The 25272-nt window shown below is 43.8% G+C and overlaps 2 protein-coding genes across 2 annotated transcripts; both read right to left on the bottom strand.

The window, feature by feature from the left end:
* Positions 1 to 280: 280 nt before the first annotated feature.
* On the bottom strand, positions 281 to 11469 carry SNF8 (SNF8 subunit of ESCRT-II). Its single transcript, XM_063137906.1, has 8 exons — positions 11315 to 11469; positions 10086 to 10136; positions 9468 to 9606; positions 8009 to 8113; positions 6079 to 6151; positions 3796 to 3937; positions 1532 to 1606; positions 281 to 497 (listed from the first exon to the last, which is right to left on the bottom strand). Exons 1-8 carry the CDS (start codon positions 11366 to 11368, stop codon positions 360 to 362), a joined length of 777 nt encoding a protein of 258 aa, XP_062993976.1. The 5' UTR covers positions 11369 to 11469; the 3' UTR covers positions 281 to 359.
* A 6565-nt stretch (positions 11470 to 18034) lies between these two features.
* On the bottom strand, positions 18035 to 25033 carry GIP (gastric inhibitory polypeptide). The gene is made up of 4 exons (XM_063137919.1): positions 24963 to 25033; positions 22594 to 22734; positions 19903 to 20014; positions 18035 to 18130 (listed from the first exon to the last, which is right to left on the bottom strand). Exons 1-4 carry the CDS (start codon positions 25031 to 25033, stop codon positions 18035 to 18037), a joined length of 420 nt encoding a protein of 139 aa, XP_062993989.1.
* Positions 25034 to 25272: the final 239 nt, after the last annotated feature.

Consider the following 25272-nt stretch of genomic DNA (forward strand, 5'->3'; position numbering starts at 1 on the left):
CAGATGACATCAGTGGAGTGGGTAAGGTTTCAGACAGGGGCCTGCCCCCCTCATGTCACCTGGCCCACTGGATTGGTCTGGGGAGGGTGGCATTCTGGCCCCCAGACCAGAAAAAAGGTATTTCCCTCCGCAGTCATGAGAACTAGAAAATCACTAATGAAATCAGAGTCTTGCTCCATTTGGCAGAAACCTCACATTCAGTGCCAAATGTGCCTACTGGAAGTGTTTGGTTCTGCAGACATTAACTTACAAAGACGTGTTTAAAAAAATATTCAAAGGCAGCAGAGACCATTCAACTTTATCATGTGCCACTCCATTTAATGAAGATGTTCAGATTATTCAAGTCCCCTTCTTGGTCCTCAAGGTAAAGCTTCCTTTGCTTCTTCTGGTGTGATTTCCTGAGAGTAAAGCTCTGTGAAAAGGGCAGGTAGCCAGTATTGTGGCTCCGTCTGGGCTTGGGTATCGAGCCAGGCCATCCCCTCTTTCAGCAAGTGATCCTGTGAAAAAGCCACAAAGTATTACTGAAGGGAAGAAGGCTATCACAAGGTGCCCAATACAGGAGGCAGCAGTTGAAAATATCAAACAAAAATGATGCACACGGCACACAACTGCTAGGCATATAACGAACGGAAAACGGGTGAAAGGATGGTTTTTATCATACATTTATTTATATAGTTTTTCTATTTTTCTATATACAATGTCACCACTTAGGCGCGAAGTAACATTAAATGTACTATGATAGTAAATTATGTATACAAGTTGCTTAACATAGATTGAACAGGCTGCGACAGCTAAATAGAGATGTTTTTGCAAACAGAACAATCAAACAACAGACGAGAAGACGATATACAGGCCTCCGGTTCTTTTAACCTGTTTCGCAAAATGCTTCTTCAGAGTAACTATTAGCTACCACCGTGGGTGAATGGAGGGGTGTTATTTATTTATTTATCATACTTATACCCCGCTCCTCAGCCAAAAAAGGCTCTCAGAGCGGCTTACACTTAGCAAAAAAGACAGTCCCTGCCCTCAGGCTTACAGTCTAATAAAGACGGTGTTAGAATTCGTGCCTCAATTTCAAAATGACATATTTAGTCTTTCAAACAAAGGTTCACTTAAATTCCCAGCTGAGAAATGGAAAGCAACAGAAGTGCATAGGAACTCGGAATTGTGTGCCATTTGCATCATTTTTATCACAAGGTGCCCACACATGAAGGACTCTTTTTCCAGCATATGTAGGGATGAACACTGGCACCTTTTGAAATTGGGTAGTATACAAATTTATATATAAGGTTATTGAAATATGAATGGACCATGGTCTAGTTGTACCGGATGGCTCTCTGCTTCAACAGGCCCACCCCTTACCCAGAAAACAAACACCTCTAACAGATTCTACAACTGAAATAAAATAGCTGGGAAAATATAAATTATATGTTTATCTGCGCAAGTTATATTTCCAGTGCAGCATCTGAGCTCCCTGCCTGCCAAATGTGGGCTCCTCTTTCTTGCTATATGTTGTCATTGCTTTACATACCAGCACCTGCTTGGCTCGTTCCGTCTCCCACTTTAAACTGGACTTGATTTCGCTGATGGTCACGTAGCCCTTTTTCTGAAACCGAGAAGAAACCGACCATTTCAAGGGCCGTACAGTAACATGGAAACGGGACGATCGGAAAAGTCTGACCAGGGCTAAGATGAATAGAGGTGACATTTCATGCAAGGATCCACTGCTCGGTGGTAGAGCATTTGTTCTGCATGCATAAAGAGCCAGATTCATGCCCCACCATCTCCAACTAAAAACCAAGCTTAGGAAGGGCTGCTGACTTAGCAAGATGATGCTAGCCAGAGGAGACAGTCTCAGGGAAGACAGACTGACGGCCAGCCTCCACATGAGACAGCTGTGTGTGGTCAGATACGCAAAATGGCAGGTTTTCATGCTTGCCTTGTGGGGAGATCCCCCGTCACATTTTTCTCCCTGCTAGCATAGCCATGCTTTGTAATGGCATGCGGTAGGCAGCAAGGATGTTTATCTGTTTTTCTGATGACTAATCAAACGGGTGAGTTGGATTGGCCTTTTCTGCTGTGCCCCCCAAATTGTGGAATATCCCTCCTAGAGAAGTCTGCGTGGCACCTACTTTGTCAGCTTTCTGACACCAGGCGAAGATCTTTTGATCCTCCCGGGCTTTTTACGCATGTAGCCGCTGCTTGTTTTATTTTTAATGAGATGTTTAAAGCTGTGTTTTAAATTGCCCTTTTCCATGTTTTCACTGCTTTGATATTTCTCTCTTTTTTATTTATTTGTTTATTCTTGTGGCTGCTATTTTTTTATCATGGGTTTTATTAGATTTGTTTTTATTATGTATGACATCCCTATATGTCTATAGGATGCTGAATAAATAAAATAAATAAATATAAACTGGTGGGGGGGCGGTCCTTTGAGTAGAAAAGTATAGAGCTGGTTCAAATGTAATGACATCTGAGTATGTCATTTAGTCACAGATCACTGCTGAATCATGGGTTGTTGTTACATGCAAACCCAGCACTATGGTTTAACTATGGGTTGTTAACTATGAAGAAGCCAGAGATCACAACCCAACAACAAACCTGGGTTTTTTGTGGTTAACAACCCATAGTTAAACCATAATGCAGATTAAGCATGTAATGACAATCCATGATTCAGCAACAACCCACAATTCAATGACAAACCATACCCAACCCGTACACTTGGTTGTGATTATGTGTGGATAGACACTCACGTACGTTTAAGAACACACCCACACCTGAGCTGCCCTGTTATTGCAACCACATTAGGGGTGGAGCAGGAAGAGTTATGTATGAGTCACAGCTTCCTGGCCAAAGCCCAGTCCTGCTCAGCCTAATTTCTCCCTGACAAAGACTCATATGTAACTCCCCACCAACAATGAGGAGTATTACTTGTAGTGTCTAACAAAGAAATGCACAACCAGATGTCGTCTCATTCAGAATTTATGAAATTAATTAATTTATGAAATTAATAGGACATAAGTCCTATTAATTTCAATGGATCTATCCTCATCCTGCATGGCAGTTTACTATTGGGAATTGCCATAGCAGAGACTTTGGCTGCATTCGGACAACACGATAGCCTGTGGTGGGGAAATAATCAACTCGACAGTTGTTTATCTAGGGGGTGCTCCCCACGCAACGTGATAATAATCAACCATGGTGTAGATTAGGATCAGTCCATGCTGAGTTGACTCACTCAACCCCCACCCTCTCTCCCCATTCCAGTCCTCCCATTAGTATCAGCTAATGCTGCTGAAAATCTATCCTGCTGGCTGAACTAGAGTGGCAGCCACCGCTTTGACCGCTTTTGCCTTGCGACTCTGTGGGTGGCTGAGGAAATAATAAACTGTGCCCTGCACACAACACAATAACCAACAGTGGTTCAAACAGCCAACTCTACACAGAACTATTTTTCTTCATTGGCCAAATAACCAACCATTGGTTAAAAAACTCCCTCCTCACAACATGATAACCTACAGCGGATTAAATAACCAACGGTCAAATATTTAAACCGCTGTTGAACCCAGACAATGAGAGTTCACAACTCGGAAGGGAAAAATTAAACCTCTCCTCCCTGCACGTTGTGGTCCTGATCCAGAATGGGCGGCCCATGCACTCATGTTTGAGTAACAATTAAAAAAAAAGGGAGCCCAACTCCATATACTTAATGTGTCTAAACAAGGAAGGGCTTCCCAGGAACAGCTAAGGAAGAAGAGACAGCCTGGGGTTCAGTCTCTCTTCTGGTACAGGTACCTCAGCAAGCTGTATCACAACTGTGTGGTCCATGTTCAATTCAGCTGGGACAGACTGGATCAGGTAAGTCCCACCAACAGGAAGGATTCCAAAGCCGTTTCCTAGAACTTTCAGCTTCTTAATCGCTCGGATGAGGTCATCGCTGAGGAGTCAGGGGAAGAAGATTGAGGCTACAGGTCATATCAGGCTACAGGTGATCACCAAGGAATCTTCAGCTACGTCCAGGGCGATGTGTGCATGTTGTGATTCTTCAGAAGCAAAGCCAAGCCACAGAAAGTAGCACTGGGTGCAGAATTGTACTCCTGAAATCGCAACGCACACACACAAGTTTCTAGTCCTTGTGGCTGTGAAGAGGTTTGAAACACCGTGTGTGCAACACCAGCTGAAATCTCAGAAGGTGGCTGAGTAGATCACCTCAGGGGCTTGGAACAAACCTCAGGGCCCTACATAGTTCCTTGCCCTCCCCCCTGGCAAGCAGAAGCAGAACAAATTGGGCCAAATAGTACAGCTTATATTATGCAACATGAAAGGCATCACACTCATTTTCTTCATCTGCATCATGTATACATGATGCATACTCAGAAATGTAACACTTTCAATGCAGACCACACCCAAGCCCTGATATGTCCAGGATCCAAATACTTGCTTTAGGTGCTCCCAAGAGTTTGGGCTACATTTTGTGGCAGTTTTGACTTGGTCCTCTTGAAATAGCAAAGCCCCTTTCAGTATCACAAACTGCTTCTGAAAGGCCTCGGAGCCTCAAACGTGACTCACTGCCCAACCACCTTCCAGGCCGCCACCCTCCACCCACTTTCTTTTCCCTCCCTCTGTCCCAGGGGTTTCCATAGCTAATTTCTTCAAGCAGCTGGGGAGTAAATTTCTGGAGCAGCATTCAGTGTTCTGAGTTTCTCTGCTTCATTCTCACCATCCTCCATCCAAATTACTCAGTCTAAACTGCAGAAAAAGAAGGTCAGAAATGCCTAAGCAGTGGCAGGGAAGGCTAGGCAGCTCAGAGAGGAATCAGGCAAGTGTTTCAGCTGCAAAGAGGTAGTTTAGATATTATTCTGAACTCACATAGAACGGAGAGCAGAATTGTCCTGCCCATTTTCAATATAAGGTCTGGAAAAGCCAGGGACAGCTCATCCATGTAGATGAATTAGGCCGTCAAATTCGAGTGAAAAAATGGATTTAACAAAACCCCAAAACAAATAAAAATTACAATTTTATGTCCCTATTTTACCTCAGAAACATTGGTCGTCAGACGGACAGACAAACTGAATAATTATGTCTGTTTAAATAAATACACTTTAAAAACATTAAATGGAAAATTGGGGAAAATGTTCCCCAGTTTAGCAAAAACCTCAGCCTACACCTGCCCTTGGCATCTGGGGATGGAGACCCTGACTGCATGGTTCACCAAGGGCGCCAGTTGCAGGCAGCTAGTCTAAGGCCGGCCCTGGGGAAAGCCTCCATGTGGTGGTACAGTGAGGTAATTTTAGACTCTGAACTTTATCATCCTCTTCGGAAGGTCCTCTTTAGAGGCTAATGTGCATTACTTCACTCACTTCAGAATGGAGCGAGCCAGCCCTGCTGTGTTCATTCTACTCAGTGGGGCCCTGGGCTTCTTCCCTAAGTCCTACCCTGAGGGCACCACTACCTCTATGGACACATGGGCTCTCAACGGACAATGAGAGACCTTAAATAGGCAGGATCGCTGGTCGCATGGACAGAGCCTATATGTAAACAGCGGTATGCACTAGGGTCCTCCAGACATTATGCCACACATACATATGGGCCTGTGTCAGCAGGCAGAATCCCGCCCCCTTGAGGTGCAACCAAAGCAACATCTGAAGAAGCCTACCATAGAAGCCACCTATGTGGCCACCATCACCTACCTCTTCTCTATGGCTGCTAACCCTCTGCTTACTAGCACTGCTTTCACAGCTGCTATCTTGAGAGCCATCCCTTCTTCCTGGGCTTGTTTGTCTGTCTATTTATCTTGGCCATAAAACAGCCCTTAGGAGTGGAGGAGTCTTCAAAACAAAATGTACGTAAAGTAAACCTTGTGGTTAATTGGCATAACTGATTGAGGAGGTGGGGTGGGTGAATTAAGTGCAAAGCCCTGCTTTTTTCTCCACAATCCCAGACCCTTCCAATGAAATTTCTGCAGCCACAACAAATGACGCAAATCAAACCCATTTGGCTTGCATAATTTCTTTCACTCGCAATGAGAGTCTGTATTTCCCCCCCCAGACCCTGCCCGCTCTTAAACACAGTGCTTACTGGCTGACGTCTTGGGCAAATTTTCCTCTTCCTTTCAGCACTTGCTGGTGGAGTTCCTCTAAGGTTATTAACCCTAGCGGGAGGGAAGAAACAGGAGGCATGTTAAGGCACAGCCACATACATGAGAAGTTTAGATCCAACCGCATTAGGTTAGAAGACGAAGGCTGCAATCCTATACACATTTTGCCTGTGTGTAAGTTCCACTGAACTCAATGAGGCTTACTTCAGAGGAGACATGTATAGGATTGCACCATCAAACTGCAATGCTATGCACATTTCTTTGGGAGCAGGTCCCTTGAAACGCAGTGGGACTTACTTCTGAGTAAGCACGCATAGTATTGCACTGCACTTCCTCACACACAAATCCCATTGAAATCAATGTCACAAGTTAGCTATGACTTAAATCCTACTGATTACAGTAGGCACTAAGTACAACTAACTTAGGGTGCAATCCTATATACATTTACCTTGGAGTAAGTCTTCCTGAAGTCAATGGAGCTTAGTTTTTAGTTTCCATGAACAGTATTGAGCTGTTAGTCTGGATCCAACCTAGTGTCAGTAGCATGGTTAATACCCCCAAAACAGTCCACCATAAAAACTGATCACGCAAGCACAAAATGAATAAGATAACTTATGTTTTGAAAAATATATCAAAAATGGAAAACAATATAAAACAGTCAACCATTCCATTAAACAATGTTAACATTTTGAATGACTCACTGTTAAAGTGCGTGCCGTTCGGACATCAACACTTACATCAAATCCAACAGAATGGCATAAACTAGGTTATGATGTTATAATTGAGGATACAACTTCAAGTATTTGGGGGATTCATCTAGGACCCTAATATCACTCAATGGGATTACAGACTGTTTGGTTTTGGCTTTATATTTTTAAAGTATTATTCAAAAGATAGCTTTGAATATAAACCTTTTCAATTGGATCCAAGGTTTGCCTTTCATGGACGGGTGGGCTCCGCTCACAGAAGGTGCCTCCTCTGTCTGATTTCTGGGGATCTCCCCTCTCCCACCCATGGCTCACCCCATTCAGCAGGATCCCCCAACCCTCTAGGTAGTGTTTTTAGGGGGCTAGAGGGGCTGCCGTGGGGAGGGGGAAGGGAAGCCTGCTTCTCTAAGCCCAGTTGCATGGGCCCAAATCCGTTTTGTTTTATTAACATGTCTTTGCACAATATGTTTTAAGGGTGGAATCATAGAATAGTAGAGTTGGCAGGGGCCTATAAGTCCTTCTCCCCTCCACAAGTGTATATTTGGAGTAGAACAACTGAGTTGAATGTTAAAAATCCCCACCCATGCAATGGGTATTGCAAACTACTGGATGTATAATTCAGGACAGGACTTCACTTATTCTTCCACTGCATATCCATAACATAAACATGCGCACTGCATCATCTAGACTATAAGGGGAGACAAGAGGCAAGGCAAAGTGGAAAGATAAGAAATAACCAAACATTCTAGGCCAAAAGTTGGCAGGCAACTTCTGCAAAAAAAAAGGAAGGAGTGTGTGTATGCATGAGTGTGTATTCTGTTACTACCTGTCTTACTCTCACCTCTTGCTTTTATTTTCATGTGTAAAGCCTTTCGATTTTTGGCCTAAAACAGGAGGAAAAACACAGAAGCAAGCCCACTGAAGTCAAATGCAGCTTACTCTGTAGTAAGAGTACTTTGGACAGGGTAGTCATAGGCTGCAATTGTATGTGCACTTACCAGGGCTTAAGCCACACTGAATTCAATGGGGCTTACTTCTGAGTAGAGATGCACAGGATTATGCAGTTAATATACTTGCCTAATCCTGCACCAAGATGGCTAGAAAGCTTGCATGCAACATGGAAAGCAGAAGGCATGCATAAAGGAGAGCGGCAAAACATGTACACACACCCCTGGGCGGGTGAGTTACTGGATGCTGTCCTCACCTCCATTTCTGTGCTTCAAAGCCAGGCAGACTTCAATAATCTGGACACCAAGCTCATAGTAAAAATCTCCAACACCCAGCATTTCAGACCAGAATCCTTTGCCAGCTACAGAAGACAGAGCAAAAAGATAGGCATGACTATATTAATAACAATATTAGAACAGCAGGGCTATGCATTTTCTTAAGACTCACAAGGACCCAATTTTGAAAGTCAGGATTTGGGGTGGGGTGGGGTGAAGTGGAGATTTTTTTAAAAAGGAACTCTCCTAGTCCTCATGTTTACAGAGTATGAGAATGCAGAGGGAAGATTCTGACTGACTTCTAACAGATGTAGCACAAGGCCTTCCCTCTCCAGCGGTGTTCCTTCTCCTTCCCTACCCATGATCTAGGGCAGCCTTGTATCTAACAGTGTGCTTGGTCACCATAGGTGACAAGGACTTTCATGCAGGTGAGTAACACTCAAGTTTCTGTATCGGCTGTGAAGAAAGGGAAGGCCACCCCACAACCCCATCCTGCCTCCACCAACTTCCTTCTCCTCTGACATGGAAATGCAGGACATTAGTCTTTCAGCAGGGTAGTCAAAAACTTTGCAGGCTAGTAACTTTAGTGAGCCTATTTACAAGGCTACTCTGGGGTAATCACACATTTGCTGAGAGGTCTAAAGGGATCTCTGTATGCTCATCACACTCTGCTTTTCGCTGGGTGTAAATTAAACCAAACTTGCCTCTGATGAACAGAAATGACTAAATGGAGACCCCTTCCAACCTGGTTTCCAATAATAGATTGGATGCATGCACCAATGGGAGTAGAGGGGCAGGAGCACAACAGGTCTCTGCTGAGTCTTATGCCAATGCTTTCCCACACAAGCCTGTGCCCACGCTAGGACAGGTTATGTCCTAAATGTATACATATTGTAAAACATGTATAATATCTGCAGGCTGCAGAATTCAGCCTTTGACTCTGCAAAAGTTGTGTCACCATGGCACAGAGTTTTTATCTGTTTAAAGTACAGAGTAGACACAACTTTTGGGCTGAGATGGTCCCTGCACAGAGGGTTCACAACTTATATAATATATTGCAATATCTACTTTTAGCAGAGGGATGGGTTTGCAAGAGGAGCCATAGCTCAGTGGTAAGGGCATCTGCTTTCCATGCAGAAGATCTGAGGTTCGATCCCTGGTATCTCCAAGCAGGGCTAGAGAGCCTCTGCCAGTCAGTGTCGACAATACTGGGCTAGGTGGATCAAAGGTCTGACTCAGTATAAGGCAGGTTCCAATGGTTCTATGACCAATTATTTGGGAAACAACGCTACTCCTCCCCATCCCCTTTTAATGGGAACACAGAAGATCTGATAGAAGCTCCAAAGGTAATAGAACAGGCAGTCTGCCCAGAACTCTTCCCTCCTCCTCCATCCCCTCCCCCCTCCCCGCCACTCAATCTCTATCTCACCCATTTCTTACAGGCTAGCGGATCTACACCAATGGTTGCACACATATCCTGGAACTGGACTCTGAACTGGGGATTTTTGCGGATCTCTTGTTTGTGTTTACTGGCAAACTCTTCCAGGTTAGTTTTAAATGTGTCCAGCTGCTTAGACATCTGTTAAATGAAGCCAGGGAAGACAAAGGAGAAATAGATTAAAATTGACTTATTTGAAATACTAACTACGTTCTCCCTGGACAGCTTTGAGACCTCTAGCATACTTATGCTGCACATGGGACAATTCTCAGAGGTCATTTCCACGAAGAAACTATTTATGGCGAAGCTCTTTCGTGCCAGTTTTGGCTTCCTAATAGCTTGCCCAATAATGCTGAATTAAACTGAACAGGCCATCTATCTCAGCTTGCTATTTACTGACAAAGACCAGTTGTTATCAGAAACTCACAAGCCTGAATGTATTAATATCCTATACCAATACTTCTAATCTTTTCCCCAAGCTGTTGAGACCCCTGATCATCACAACATCCTGTGGCAATGGGTTCCACAGGTTAATGGGAGAAGAGCCTTCTACAGTCAGACATTTTGCAACAGTCACCCTACCAACTTCAAGAGCAAACCCTGGTGTTTCCTCGACTCACCTGGGCTAATTGATCTTCAGCCAAAACTGTCCCACGTTCCTTATATTTGGCCTACAAAGAAAAAAGGTTGGTGAATTTTGTTCTTGTTCTTAATTGCGCATTGACAACAAAGCCATATTTTTTCTCCCAGAAGTGTGTGTCCTATTTCAAAGGCCATTTCGGGAGGCCTTGTTGAGGGTGCCTTGTCCAGAGGAGAAAGAACCCAAAACTCCGCCTTCTCAAATGTAGCACCAAAGCTGTGGAACTCCCACCACCACCACCTCTTGAAGCTCAAGGAGTTGCCCATCTGCATACATTTAGACAGCAACTTAAGATCCTTTAACCTTGTGTTACTTTTCTAGATAACACTGCTTTCTGCCCCACAACACGTCACTCTCCAATGCTGCCCAAGACGGCTATGTTGTTTTTATGGCAGGGTTCCAGGGATTTCCCCCCCCCCCCCTCAACCAACCAAGTCCTTCTAGGCTAAAGGGTGCAGCCTTTGCAGAAGCCCCAGTCCCATCACAGTCTGGAAACTAAGCGGTGCCCAACTCCCATCTGAAACACAGAATGAGATACCTGTTGGTCCTTCTAGAGTGGGAGCACTCATCAGACAAGAAATTGGGAAGGAGAAAGAGTGGGTGTCAGCATTTTGGAGGAGCGAGTAAGAAACAATACAAAGAGATCAACTTTGGACAAGGAGGGGGAGGTGAAAGAAAACCAAATTGAGTTCAGCAAAAGACGACAGAGTGGAGTCCCTCACGGATGCAGAATAAATAAAAAGTATTGTTACGATTTCCAAAGAACAGTCTATTTCAGCAAAAACAGCAAAGAGTCTATTGGCAGGTTTAAGACAGTGGCCTGGTTCAGACAACACACTAAACCTGGAAGGTCAACGCATTCCGTTAACCATTTTGTGGTTAAGCAGCATGGTTTAGCCTGTTGTCTGTACGGGGCCTAACAAAATAAATGTGTTAAAGTGCCCCAAGGCTCTTTATTATTGTTGGCACAGAAGAGTGCCTCTGGACATGTGCAAAGTGCCTTTCCCCATTCTTGAGTAGCCACAGACTTCGTATCCCTGCCCTACCCCGCTATTCGAGGATTAAGGGTGGAAGGGCTTCCGAGAGCCCGGAGGCGACTGTCAGGCGACCTTTCATCTGGAGCCATGAAGCCCTCCGGGTGCAAAAGCTGTTCGGAGGGGGAAAGCAGTGAGTGGGAAGGAGCGGGAGAGCAGAAGGCGGAAGGCTCACCTCGGCCAACTTCTTTTTGGCGATGGCACCAGCCCCCACCCCGCGGCGGTGCATCTTTGCGCACGGGTGGGGAAGAGGGAAGGCGGAGGGAGGCGATGCTTGGGTCGGACAGGGGTTCGAGGCGGAGGAGGAGAAGGAGAAGAAACAGCCTCCCCCTGGGTCAAGCCTCCCCCCCCACCAGTACGTCATCAGCATGCGACAGGAAGGAAGTGGAATGGGGTGGATGCCTATGTACTACACCTCCGCCTCCTCCCCCGTTGCCACCACCCAGCCAAGGGAATCAGTTGGCTACTTTGGAGTAGAGAAGGGGAGGGTGATTCCCCCACTCCGCTGGATTACTACTTGTTTTGGAATCTTATAGGGGAGAGAACAGTGGAGGCTGGTAGCTCCGATTTCGGTGGGCCTTAGGGTGACTATATGAAAAGGAGGACAGGGCTCCTGTATCTTTAACAGTTGCATAGAAACGGGGATTTCAGCAGGTGTCATTCATTCATTCATTTATTTATTTATTACATTTCTATACCGCCCAATAGCCGAAGCTCTCTGGGCGGTTCACAAAAATTAAAATCATAGTAAGACAATCAACAGGTTAAAAGTACAAATACACAATACAATATAAAAAGCACAACCAGAATTTGTCATTTGTATATATGGAGAACCTGGTGAAATTCCCTCTTCATCACAATAGTTAAAGGCGCAGGAGCTATACTGGAGTGACCAGATTTAAAAGAGGACAGGGCACCTGCAGCTTTAACTGTGGTGATGAAGAGGAAATTTCACCAGGTTCTCCATATATACAAATGACACCTGCTGAAATTTCCTTTTCAGTTCAACTGTTAAAGATGAAAAGTCCTGTCCTCCTTTTCATATGGTCACCCTACTTGTGAATCCATTCTGGGTTTCAGTCACAACCAGCCAGAACTCTAAAAGAGCTCATTAATGTGTTGAACCCTATCCCTAAATAGGTTCAGCGCCTTGGAGAGCTTTTTTTTGGGAGGGGGGGAGTTCTGGCTGGTTCTAGCTGAAAACCGGAGTGGATTCACAGCCCCACCGAAATCGGAGGCACCAGCCTCCACGGGGGGGGGGGAACTAAGATTTTCTGGCACCTTGAAGATTAATGATAAGATACCACTAGATTCATCGTTGGTTTCGTTATAACACACCAACACCTCTGGAATTTCTTTTTTGGTCGACTCCCGTGAAAATTCGGATATGTTATTATCAGCAGCAATCCATGAGCCTCATAACGTTTCAAAATTGCACGGTTGCTATGATAGTCTGGGTCAGCCTACCCAAACCTGGTGCCCTCCAGATGTGTTGGACTACAACTCCCGTAAACCCCAGTAAGTCCAGCACATCCGGAGTCCAACGTATCTGGAGGGCACCAGGTTGGAGAAGGCTGGTGTCGGGGTTGTCCTCTCAAAACCTAGCCTCATTTCCAAGCCGTGTGCACGTTTTATTCGTCTACTTTTAATGAACAAATAAGGAATTGTAGACTCTTACGGTAATTTTGAACACCATGTGCATGTTACTCTCATCGGGGATTGCAGTGACACTTCGCTTCTTCGCAACTTTTAAGTTTGAACCTTGATATGTAAGTGAAGGGCCAGTGAGCTGCATTAGTTATAAGATATCCTGGCTCAAATTTGCAATCCTAAATGCATCAGACTGGATCCAGGCTTGGCCACACTTAGGGTAAACCTATTGAAATCAATGGGACTTAAGTTAGTCCTCCTTGATTTCAACGGATCTACTCAAAGTATGACTAAATCTGGATTCAATCCACTAACAGCTCGATCCTATACATATCTCCTCAGACCTAAGTCCCATAGGACGTTTTCCTAGGTTAGTGTGTGGGACTGCAGCCTTGGTTATGAATAAATGCTCTTGACCTCACTTGAATTTATTTCTGAGTAACCTAGTACTGTAACGGGGTGTGTGTATATATAACTTCCCCCTCCTTTTCTTTTATGGCAAGTGGTGCTGTCTTTTATGTGCTGTTTTATTGCCCTCTAGCGGCGCATTGTTTAACTGAAAATCACACCACAGCCTCAACAAATGTGATGGTGATGAGGAGCAACAGGTTTCAATGGTGTAGCTTCCATCATAGCCATGGCCCCGCCTCAATTCACAGAATTTTACAGCAGGTTCAGGGCTTCCATTTGTAACCTTCCCACGCTTTCCGATTACTTCTTCCGCCTTTTTTTCTTACCATGGAAAGTCCGTTGAGACAAATGTTTTCTGATTGGTAGCTCTATGAGCCCTCCGTCCAGAAGCACCCCTAGACTCCATGCTCAGCACACACCCCAGTTCTCCCACATGCAGGCTCAGAGTAGAGAATTTCACTTGGTTGCCACAAAGGATCTATGGGAGTGTACATGTGCTTCTTCCCTTTTCATAGAATCATAGAAGAGCAGAGTTGGAAGGGGCCTACAAGGCCATCGAGTCCAACCCCCTGCTCAATGCAGGAATCCACTCTAAAGCATCCCTAACAGATGGTTGTCCAGCTGCCTCTTGAATACCTCTAGTGTGGGAGAGCCCACCACCTCCCTAGGTAACTGATTCCACTGTCGCACTGCTCTAACAGTCAGGAAGTTTTTCCTGATGTCCAGCCGGAATCTGGCTTCCTTTAACTTGAGCCCGTTATTCCGTGTCCTGCACTCTGGGAGGATTGAGAAGAGATCCTGGCCCTCCTCTGTGTGACAACCTTTTAAGTATTTGAAGAGTGCTATCATGTCTCCCCTCAATCTTCTCTTCTCCAGGCTAAACATGCCCAGTTCTTTCAGTCTTCTCCTCCAGCCACCATGAAAGACTAAAAGACCCAGGGCTCACTGCTGCTCTGTGTGCTTTATGTAGGGTGACCATATGAAAAGGAGGACAAGGCTCCTGTATCTTTAACAGTTACATAGAAAATGGAATTTCAGCAGGTGTTATTTGTATGCATGGGGAACCTGGTGAAATTTCCTCTTCATCACAACAGTTAAAGCTGCAAGTGCCCTGCCTTCTTTTAAATCTGGTCACTCTAGTATAGCTCCTGCACCTTTAACTGTTGTGATGAAGAGGGAATTTCACCAGCTTCTCCATATAAACAAATAATACCTGCTGAAATTCCCTTTTCTATGCAACAGTTAAAGATAAAGGAGACCTGTCCTCTTTTTCATATGGTCACCCTACTTTATGACTGTTCCCTCACTAGGAAGATTTAAATCCGAGGACTGGAACCAATAGAAACAGTGATATGGAATTGAGAGAGCAGGACTCCTGCAGTGCTGGCAACAAGGATAGACCTTGTCCCTCTCACCCGTCACTTATTAATATATCCAAGTTCCCACTTCTGTGTTCTTAGCATTTGGCTACTTATCCAATTTTAGGCACAATGCTATGCAAGTTTAGACAGAAAAAAAGGCCTACAACTCCCAGCATTCCCCAGCCAGTTGTAGGGCTTCCTCCCCCGCCCGCCCCCGCTATCTAAACATGCATAGGATTGCATCCTTAATTTTAGTTTAGATTCCTTTCTTCTTTTTTTACATTATCCCTAGGCTTCAAAGGGACTTACAATAAAGAATGAGGTTGTTTTTACCCTTCCTGCTCTGAATGATGTGACATGACCATAGGCAGCCAGTTGTGGTCTTCACAGTTATGCTACTGCCGTTCTGGCATTCCCTTCCTGGGAAAACCCGCCAAATAACGCCTCTCCCATGTTTAGATGAAAGCCCTCTTATTTCATCAAGACTTTCTGGAGTGTGTCAGTGCATTACCACTATGTCGTGGCGCTCTTTTAGGGGTAAAAGCAGGTTTTGGATTTTATGAATACATAAATTCATTCACTGGGTTGGATTCAGACCCTGGCTTGCATGGAGGGAAGTGGACTCCGCTCACAGAAGGCGCCTCCTCAATATTTGGGGATCCCCTTCTCCACCAGACACACCCACTACAGTTCACCGATTCCTCAAGGCCCCCCAATCATTTATGTAGCATTTGCAGGGGGCTGCTGTGGGAAGAGAGGGTGAGGAAGTTCACTTCTGCTAGTCCAGTTGCACGAGCCTAAATCTGGATCTAATCCTTTCATTGTTATGTTTTAATACTTTTTTTTAATTATATGTTATTGATGGTGATTGTGTTCCATCATTCTATTGCTACTTTTTCAAATATTTAGGCGGGTTTTAAATCTTAAAAACAAATCATCGTAAGGGGCCCAGGATTGGAACCATAATTTTCCATGATCCCAATGCAACTGTCTGGATTTGAACCTGGCTCTGAGATGGGGGCTTACCCAAAGCTACCTGGTGAGATTCATGGCTGCATTAGGAATAGATCCTGAATCTCCTGCCAATACTTGATTCACTCCATGATATTGGCTCACTGGTCACTCCATGGATTAGTAAAATCTGTAAAACCATTCTCTAGCCAGCATGGGCTTTATTGGAAGTTGTGAAAACTTTTCCCTATTTCAACATACAAAGGATTGCACCCTAAGTCAAAATGGATCTTGTCTGTTTTTATGCTTTTTATGGTTTTAAATTTTGTATATTTGTTTTTAATGTTCACTGTTTTAATCTTTGTAAACTGCCCAGAGAGTTTCAGCTGTGGGGCAGTATATAAATTATTGTGGTTCCTAATGCTCAATCATTCTATTTTGTTCTTATTGAATAACATTCTCAAACACATCTCAACCTGAGAATAAATTGTTTTATTGTTGCTTTTGTTGTCATTGTCATAATTATTGATTGATAGTCATTAGCAAAAGGTACAAAACAAGGTGTGTGCAGAAGTTTATTGGTCTTCTTCCTCATGGAAGCTACTGAGTCCTGGAAAGATAGAAAGAATGACAGTAAAAATGTAATGTTTGGTAAGAAATTTAATACGCCAGGGGTGTGTGTGTGAAAAGAATTAAGGGTGTGCTGAGTTGAGCATTCCAAGTTCTGTCACGGCAAATTAATGTTGTTATATTAATATTAGTGTTATTGTCATTGTTGCTAATATCTGTATCCCAAAAAGTTGAAATATCCCCCACCCCTGCAAATTTCAAACTTTTTCAGTGTGATTTTTCTTTTTCTTTGGATCTCGATTAATTTTCTGTGAATATTTTGGGTTGGATCCTGACCGGGTTATGCTTAAAGTAGACCGACTGAAATCAGTGGCACCACTGCTGGTTCCACTTTTTGGGGGCCTTTGGGCAAGATACCACCAATGGCTCCCCTCTCTCATTGAGCCTACTGTTATCGTCACAAGTTCCTGTTGCTCCTCATCCCTTTTCTCTTCCCTTTTCTCCCACTTGCTTGCCTGACAGGCAGAGAGGAAGTAGGCAGTGGCGTCTACTGCTCTTCCTTTTCACCATCCCCTTAGTTTGAACCAGGGTGAAAGGCAGGTGAACAAGCAGGTTACAATGGTGGAGAGGAGGAGCTATGGTCAGTGGGCCCTTACTGTGGTGTGAACCCTGGCAACTGCCCAGCCATGCTTACCTTTTACACTGCTCCTGAGTGGGACAAATTAGTCATGACTAATTTAAATTTGATTAGACTACACTAAATGGACTAGATATCTAAGTCAGGCTAATGAACCCAATTCCCTCCAGATATTTTGGACTACAACTCCCATAATTCCAATGGCCATTGGCCATGCTGGCTGGGGTCAATGGGAGTTGTAGTTATGGGTGGCATGGCACTCCTAACCGGTTGATGATGATAATAATAATAAATTTATTTCTTACCCGCCTCTCCATTTTGATCGAGGCAGGGAACAACAATAAACAATAAAATACATAAAACTGAATTAAAACATAATATACATTGTTAAAAACATCCTAAAACATTCTAAAAACATCTTAAAATTCCACTGGATAGGCCTGCCGGAAGAGATCAGTCCTTATAGCTTTCTTGAATGCTAGTAGACTGTTAAGTTGACAAGTGTCCTCCGGCAGGGCATTCCACAGTCTGGGAGCAGCAGAAGAGAAGGCCCTCTGGGTAACTGTTGTTAATCTAGTTTTTGCTAGCTGAAGTAGATTTTCCCAGAGAACCTGAGTGTGTGCGGTGGATTGTACAGGAGAAGGCAATCCCGCAGGTAGCCTGGACCCAAACCATGTAGGGCTTTAAAGGTAATAACCAACACTTTATACTTCGCTCAGAAACTAATTGGCAGCCAGTGAAGAGATTTTAAAACTGGTGTATTATGGTCACCCCGGTGTACCGGTGACCAGCCTGGCTGCCATATTTTGAACTAGTTGAAGTTTCTGGACTAGGCACAAAGGTAGCCCTATGTAGAGTGCATTGCAGAAGTCGAGCCATGAAGTTACCAGCGCATGCACTACCGTCTTTAGGTCTTCCGACTCTAGGAAGGGGCACAGCTGGCGTATCAGCCGAAGCTGATAGTAGGCACTCCTGGCTGTCGCATCTATCTGGGCTATCATTTGGAGCAACGGATCCAGAAGCACCCTGAGCTGCGAACACAGTCTTTCAGGGGGAGTGTAACCCCATCCAGAACCAGTTGACACACCTCCAAACCCAGGTTGTGGCCTCTGACAGCAAGCACCTCCGTCTTGTCTGGATTCAGCTTCAGTTTGTTTTTCCTCATGCAGCCCATTACCGACTCTAAGCAATCATTCAGAGGTGGTTACCCAAACCACCACATGCACAGCCCCACCAATCCTGGCCATCAGAAGAAAAGGGAGAAATAAAAAGGGCTGTTCACTCACATTGGCCTGTAGAGGTCAGCAGAATTCAGCTATGTCAGAAATTCTTGCCTCAGGACAGCCTTCCAGTCATCTGAATCTTTTGGCAGAGCAAAACTACAAGAGAAAGGCTGGGATGAAGACATTTGCTTCCAATGGGATGGAAAGGAAAATAAGGAAAGTTGTGAAACAGTTGTCCTGGGTGGTGGCAGTGGGGGGAGAAACCCCAGGTACCTGGTTGCTTAGGGAACGAAAAATATGATGCTGGCACCTAAGAATTGGAAACACCTTTCTTAATACAGCCCCTGTAGCAGACCTTTTAAAAGGAATTTCATGCCTGATAGGAATGTTCTCCTAAATGGTGTAGAAGATGAAATGAGGGGAATAGATATAAGTAGGTTGGCATAAGTCTGCAGACACAATTTTCCAAAATGTCCACCAATCATTCTGCAACCTCTGTCTGATGAACCAAGGCACCGACATCCATAAATTTATGTCAAAGGAAATTAAAACAACAACACTGTGGTATTTAACCCCACATAAAGTATGCACTATCTACTCAAATGTACATGATATTTGTTGAAAGTGTCAATCTCCCTATGTTGACTTTAGACTTTGCCCCCAAAAAAAGAATACTGGAAAGATAGGTGGTTGGATCCAGACTTAATCATACTTAGAGTAGACCCACCGAAATCAAAGATTCTGAAATAACTTTATTAGGACATCTAGTTGTGCATTCCAAAGTAAATCCTATTAAATTCAGTGGAACTTACTCCCAGGTCAATGTGTATTGGACTGCAGCTTTAAAGATTAAGTAGAATTAGTGACAAATAACTATTAGCTTATTGAAATCTTCAAGAATATGTATAGCTAAATCTTGGAAAACATCACTTATTTCACAAATTTTGGATTGGCTGGAGAAGGTTTGGATGGTACCTTTATTAACAAAGTTAACTTATTTCACAAGACAATATTCTAGTTCCCATGCAGTCAGTTTCAGAGAGAAAGATGGTCCTGTTTTGTTAATTTTTGGAATAATAAATATCAAGTGATTTATTTTCTCTTTATTATAAATTACTTTATTCTTATATATTGATATGTTTATTAATGTTTTTTACTTTTTCCCATTTCCCCCTATATTTTAGCTTTCCTTCTATTTTTGTCTCTTATACACCATGTGTATTTTTCTAATTTGTATATAATTTCTTTCTTAATATTATTTTTTAAAAAATGTGTCAAAATCTATATCTATGTGTGTATGTGTGTGTGTGTTTTGGGGTGTAACAAAGTCAGTGGTATCAAAGCTGTATCAGCTAGTCCTTTGAAGTTACACAGGAGGATGCTGAAAGAAATATATCTACTGTATTAGTGTGTAGGAGCAAGAAAAATTAGTGAACCTTAGGGGCCACCTGGTTTCCCACAGCCTGAGCTTTCACAGGCAATGTCTTTGATCCAATAAGCATTGAAATATGTCCCAGTGCATGAATCTGTGGCATCTAGTTCCTCAAAGATAGCTACATGGAATACATGCCTTACCACAGCTGTCTCCAGCCTGATGTCCTCCAGATGTACTGTTGCCCATGTTGGTTTAAGATGATGTTGTAGTCCAGTGCAACAGGAAAGTATCAGGTTGAGGAAGGCTTCCCAAGGTAACCTGTATTCATTGGCATTGTACAACGGTTGCTGTAATAACCTCTTAAAGGAGGCACGTTCCTTTTCACAGCATTGTGGTCAGCATCTCCCTGAAGCACAAGGAGCTGACATTTAATGAATTTGTGAGGATCCTAACTCCACTGATGTATTCGCTCAGCACATAGGAAAGTGTGGTTAGTTTAGTCTCTGACCTAGAATTTAAATGCTCCACCTATAAACTTCTTGCAGTACAGACCAATAAATGTTGTTGATCTTACCACTTTTCTGCCACAACCCAAATAATGAAATCCTTTCCCTCCAGGGATTCGGCATCAGTGCCTTGATTCCTTGTACTTAACGTGATGGATTCAGCTTCTCTCTTGGACGGGTCAATGCTGTTACTGGATGGAGATGTACAAGAGGGGATCGGTTTGGGGTTCCATCAAGGAACGCAGTCATGCTTCAGCTTGGTTAAACTCATTTCCTCTTCTCCCTGACTTTGGTAACACATGCAAGTTATGCCAATAAAAGTGATCAAACACGCACTGGTGCAGCTAGGTAATTTGTTTGCGCCTGGACTTAACGGTCTTATTGGGGGTGGGGGCACATTAGACAGCAATGTGTATTACTTCAGTTGTGAAGCACACAGTTCACATTTCTCTTTGCCCCAACCGTCATTCCATGCTTTACAACTGCTTCTACCTCTCTGATATGTTAGAACAACAACAATAATCAAACTATTTAAGCCTGATTTTTTAAAACAACAACACACCCCACTCTCTGAGCATGTACAGTTTTGTATTTAAAATTCACTTCGACCATAGCACTATCATAACTGCAGGAATAAAATGGTGTTTTCTTCTGCTGCCTTGATGCCCTCATCACCTTCCGCTTTCTGGCCGGTCATTTATTCCCCTCCCCCAGGGGACTGTGGGCCCTTGGATTTTGGCCCCAAGGTCCAGCCATAGAAGCACTACTGCAAATATGCCCTAGATTGGCTAGGTGTAACTCAAGAGGTAATAAGAATGATCATAGAGGGAAAGTACAGGGTAAGAACCCCCCTTTCCACAAGAGTATGTGAACGGTAGTAACCACCTTCTTTAAAGTGTTCTCTCATTTTTGTTGTTTCTGATACGTTTGTTTTCAGGCAGGACATCAGCTACTTGCAAACATAATAGGCACTTCCCATGTAATAAATTACCCCATGGCAGTTGCCATCTGTCCATCTATCACCGGGGATAACTTATCGGCTAATTGGCCCTGTTCAGACAACACGCTAAGCCACATTATGGCTTAGTGTGTGTCTTGTGAACCATGACTTACTGTGTCATGTGAACCATTCCTAACCATGGTGGCTACATAACCAGGGTTTAAACACACTCACTAACCATTTGCTGCAAAAGGGTTAACGACCTAACCATGGCTTAGCGTGTTGTCTGAACAGGCCCATTATCTGTCTGTCTCTGTGTGTCCAGCCTTTTACTGCTGTGGCACCCCAGTTGTGGAATGAGCTTCCCAGAGAGGCTCGCCTGGCATGTACATTGTGCTCTTTCCAGCGGCAGGTAAATACCTTCTAACCTGCATGTCTCCCTTCTTCTCATGCAGCCTTTCAAGCTTCAGTTTGCCCTTTTTATTTTCCCAGGCATTTTAGTCTCTTAGTTTTGTTGTTTTAAATATCTTATTTTATTTTAAATCTTTGCATTGCTGCTAGGTTTTATTTTGGTTTTGATTTTGATTTTGCACTGTAGTTTAAAATTTCTATAATGTATTTTATGCGGTATTTTGTGGTTTTAATTGTTGTGAACCGCCCAGAGAGCTTTGGCTATTGGGTGGTATAGAAATGTAATAAACAAACAAACAAGATATTTGTTTTCCACCCACCTTCAAGACGTTCAGAGTAGCATGCAAGGGACTTATCCCATTTAATTGTCACAGTAGACCTGTGAAGCCAGTTAGGCTGACAGATATCACCTGACCCAAGGTCACCCAGTAAGCTTTATAGCTGAGCAAGGATTTGAACCCATGTCTCCCCAATGTTCCAAAGTCAGCACTCTATCAACAACCCCACACTAACAATATGCTGATTCTCATTTTACTTCTAGTACACTAGCAGGAAGGAAGAAGCTCTGATAAGTCACAACCACAGTAACTGCAGGGCTACCTCAGGCAGCAGAGTGTGGTGGCAAAATGTTGGAGGAGAGAACTGTTTGTGATGCCTTTGGGTAGCCTAATACTTTCAGGTATGGCGGAAGATACTGTCCCATTGCCTGCGTTGAAGTAGAATTCAACAGTCAGGCCAGTTGGCTTCTATACATAGAACTGGGGAAGGCATTAGACCTTAGCTTCAGGCAGCAAAATGTCTTGGTCAGCTCTGTCTGATAAATGTAGTAGTTAGAGCTACAACCTTCTTGGGCACCAAAGGACTTTGTTTTCCATCCACAACTGGGATTGGAGTTCCATCAAATCTAGCTTAAATGCCTGGGTCTATCCCAGCCTATCTATTGCCTTTCTTTGTCCTACTGATTTATTTCTAGCAATTGGTGCAGCCACCAAGGAGATGAAAGAAAATGCCTGTACACGAATCCTGTTAACAATATTGGGAAACCTTCTGGAAACTATCTTGCACAAATTAAACATACCGTACACTCCTCTCCATTTTTGTTAATTTTGGTTCACAAATCAAGGGTGCATAGCATAAATTTTAGGTGATGTGGAGGGCTTCTCCCCACCCACCCCACTCTAAACTCACCAGCATTGCTCCAGCATCATGGAGCATGTTATACTTTAAGAATGGCCCATGCTTGAATAATGCTACTGCATGGTGCAGTGGGGTGGGGAGGAGATACTGGGCATGAAAACTGGGTTACCTTCTAACTTGCCTGTCTCCCTTCTTCTCACCCATCTTTTCAAACTTCAGTTTGCTCAGCACCTGCCTTGGACAAGGCTGGACAAATGGGAACCACCTGTGCTATAGACTTACTCAATCATTTTCTCTCTCCTGTTCAAGAGCCACTCCACAAAGTTCTTCTTCATCATGTTGTCCAAAGCTTGACTGTAATCGCTGGCTAAAGTTCCCTCTGAATACCGCCTCTGCAGGGACTTGGGCTCCTTTGGCTTTTCCCTAAGAGCAAAGAGAAAATATACACAGAATATAAAAATTGGTGAAAGTTTTTGTCTCTCAATTAGGACAACACTTGAGCCCTTTCTATACCTAAGGATTATCCCAGGGAAATGGAGGGATCGTCCCTGCCTGCTCCCGCTATGCCCTGTGTGTCATTTGGATGCACAGGGACGATCCTGGGGGGGAAAGGCAGGTGTAGAAACAGCCTTGGGCTCAACTCAGATGCTTGCTCCTTCCTTTCCTTCCCCATTTGCACACGAGAAGAAAAGGTAATTCACATCTGTGATTTGTGTAAACCATAGTTTGCTCTCAAACCAGGATTCCATACTGGGATAAAACCATGATTTGGGTTCCTGGTTTGAGGGCAAACCATGGTTTGTGTAAACTATTTTTGTCATATTTGGATGAAACTAGGATGACCATATGGAAAGGAGGACAGGGCTCCTGCATCTTTAACAGTTGCATAGAAATAAGAATGTCAGCAGGCATTTATACGCCTTCAGCACCTGGTGAAATTCCTTCTTCATCACAACAGTTAAAGCTAGCATGACCAGATACAAAAGAGAGCGGGGCTCCTGCAGCATTAACTGTTGTGATGAAGAGGGAGTTTCACCAGGTGCTGCATGCATACAAATGACACCTGCTGAAACTCCCTTTTCTATGCAACTGTTAAAGATACAGGAGCCTGTTCCTCCTTTCCACACTAGATGAAACAGCAAACTATGCCTTGCCGCTTGCTACATTTACATGCTCCCTTTACATGCTGGGGAAGGGGAAAGAGAAGAATGACGTGCACAAGCCTCACTCCCAGTCCTCCAAACCATCATTTGGAGGATCATCTGAATACAGTCTCAATTTCTGTGATCAGTGTGGTGTAGTGGTTAGAGTATTGGATTGGGACTCGGAAAATCTGGGTTCAAGTCCCTACTCAGCCATGAAACCCTCTGGGTGACTGGGCCAGTCACTGACTCCCAGGCTAATCTACCTCACAGGGTTGTTGTGAGGATAAAAATAGAGAGGAGGAGGAATCATAGAATCATAGAATAGCAGAGTTGGAAGGGGCCTACAAGGCCATCGACTCCAACCCCCTGCTCAATGTATGTATGATTATATGTATGCTGCCTTGGGCTCCCGACCAATAAATAAAAAAATAAAAACCATTTCTTAATTTATCCTTTTAATCAAAATGTCACCATGGGGCTGAAGTAAGTGAACACTTATAGGCAGCTATAAGTGAACACAGATGTTCTAAGTTAAAGAGAAATGTGCATGCCGAGTGCCATCTTCCAAAATTCACTAATGCCTTCAGGTCCCATAGAAGTAGTTCTTAATGCTGCCTGTCCAGGGACCTGCTGTATCACATAGCCTAAAACACATTTTGTTTGCCAAAAGTTAGTGATAAAATATGAGGCAAGACATGGTGTGAACCTGTGTTATGGTTCCTGTGATATGGTTGGTTCAGGCCTAAGGATGTGGGGAAGGACTGTCGCTCAGTGGTAGAGACATGCTTTGCCTGTAGACAGTAGTCCCCCGGCACCTCCAGGTAGGTTTGCAAAAACTCCTGCCTGAAACCCTGGAAAGCCGCTGCCAGTCAGTGTCAACAATACTGGGCTAGATGGACCACTAGTCTGACTCGGTATGAGGCAGCTTTCTGTATTCCTATGTGCAAATCATTCTGTTTCTGGTACATACCACTTTCACAGGCATTAACCCAGAAGCCTGCTCCATCCCATTTCTGCACTAAATATACCCTAACATTTGCATTTAAATATGTATTTTTAAATATATTTTTTGTCTCAGAACACACATTTTAACACACGTTTAACCTATGTTAATACTGAAGCATACATTGATGTGTTTAAGCTGCCGAGAACGGTATTACGGCATTTGGAGAAGTGACACGTTTGCTGGATAGTTAAATTCTAATCTGCAAGTCAATTTGTATGTCTAAGAGAGCCAGTGTAGTGGTTAGACTGTTGGACTGGGAATCAGGAAATCCAGGTTCTAGTCCACTCTCAGCCATGAAGCTCACTGGGTGACTTTGGGCCAGTCATTGATTCTCAGCCTATCCTACCTTACAGGGTTGTTTTGAAAATAAAATGAAATGGAAGAGGACCATGTAAACTGCCTTGGGTTCATTGCAAGGGAAAAAATGGTGAGATATAAAAATGTAATAATAAATAAAATAAAGATTAAATTTCTCACGGAACGCCATCTTGCATGCTTACCTGGTGCCATTTTCCTCCATCAGCACAAAGCTCAGAGAGATCAGAAGGAGGGAGAGAACTTTGAAGAACATCATGTTTGCAGCTTGACTTCTGCAAATGAAAAGCAATACGTGGTATGTGAGATAGAGGGCTGGGGGAGATTCCCCTGAATGAGATTCCCCTAAAGGAATGTTTTCTTTGGTAGATGCTTCAAAGTCTTCAAGAACTTTTGAGATTAGTTTCATAGTACAGTCTTATGGGGAGGCTGCCCTTGTGGCAACAGTCCACGTTTAGGAACATCCTCTCTAGTCAACATGCTATGTTCCTGTGC

Source organism: Elgaria multicarinata, chromosome 11 (genome assembly GCF_023053635.1).
Source record: "Elgaria multicarinata webbii isolate HBS135686 ecotype San Diego chromosome 11, rElgMul1.1.pri, whole genome shotgun sequence".
In the NCBI taxonomy this organism is placed as follows: domain Eukaryota; kingdom Metazoa; phylum Chordata; class Lepidosauria; order Squamata; family Anguidae; genus Elgaria; species Elgaria multicarinata.

Excerpts from the sequence above, each read along its gene's own strand:
- SNF8 (XM_063137906.1), bottom strand. The coding sequence starts at position 11,368 with ATGCACCGCCGCGGGGTGGGGGCTGGTGCCATCGCCAAAAAGAAGTTG. Across the intron at positions 10,137-11,314 it reads CCAAAAAGAAGTTGGCCGAG|GCCAAATATAAGGAACGTGG; the intron begins GTGAGCCTTCCG and ends TTTTCTTTGTAG. Across the intron at positions 498-1,531 it reads AACGAGCCAAGCAGGTGCTG|GATCACTTGCTGAAAGAGGG; the intron begins GTATGTAAAGCA and ends GCTTTTTCACAG.
- GIP (XM_063137919.1), bottom strand. The coding sequence starts at position 25,033 with ATGTTCTTCAAAGTTCTCTCCCTCCTTCTGATCTCTCTGAGCTTTGTG. Across the intron at positions 22,735-24,962 it reads ATGGAGGAAAATGGCACCAG|GGAAAAGCCAAAGGAGCCCA; the intron begins GTAAGCATGCAA and ends CTTTGCTCTTAG. Across the intron at positions 18,131-19,902 it reads ATTTCATTATTTGGGTTGTG|CAAATGTCTTCATCCCAGCC; the intron begins GCAGAAAAGTGG and ends TCCCATTGGAAG.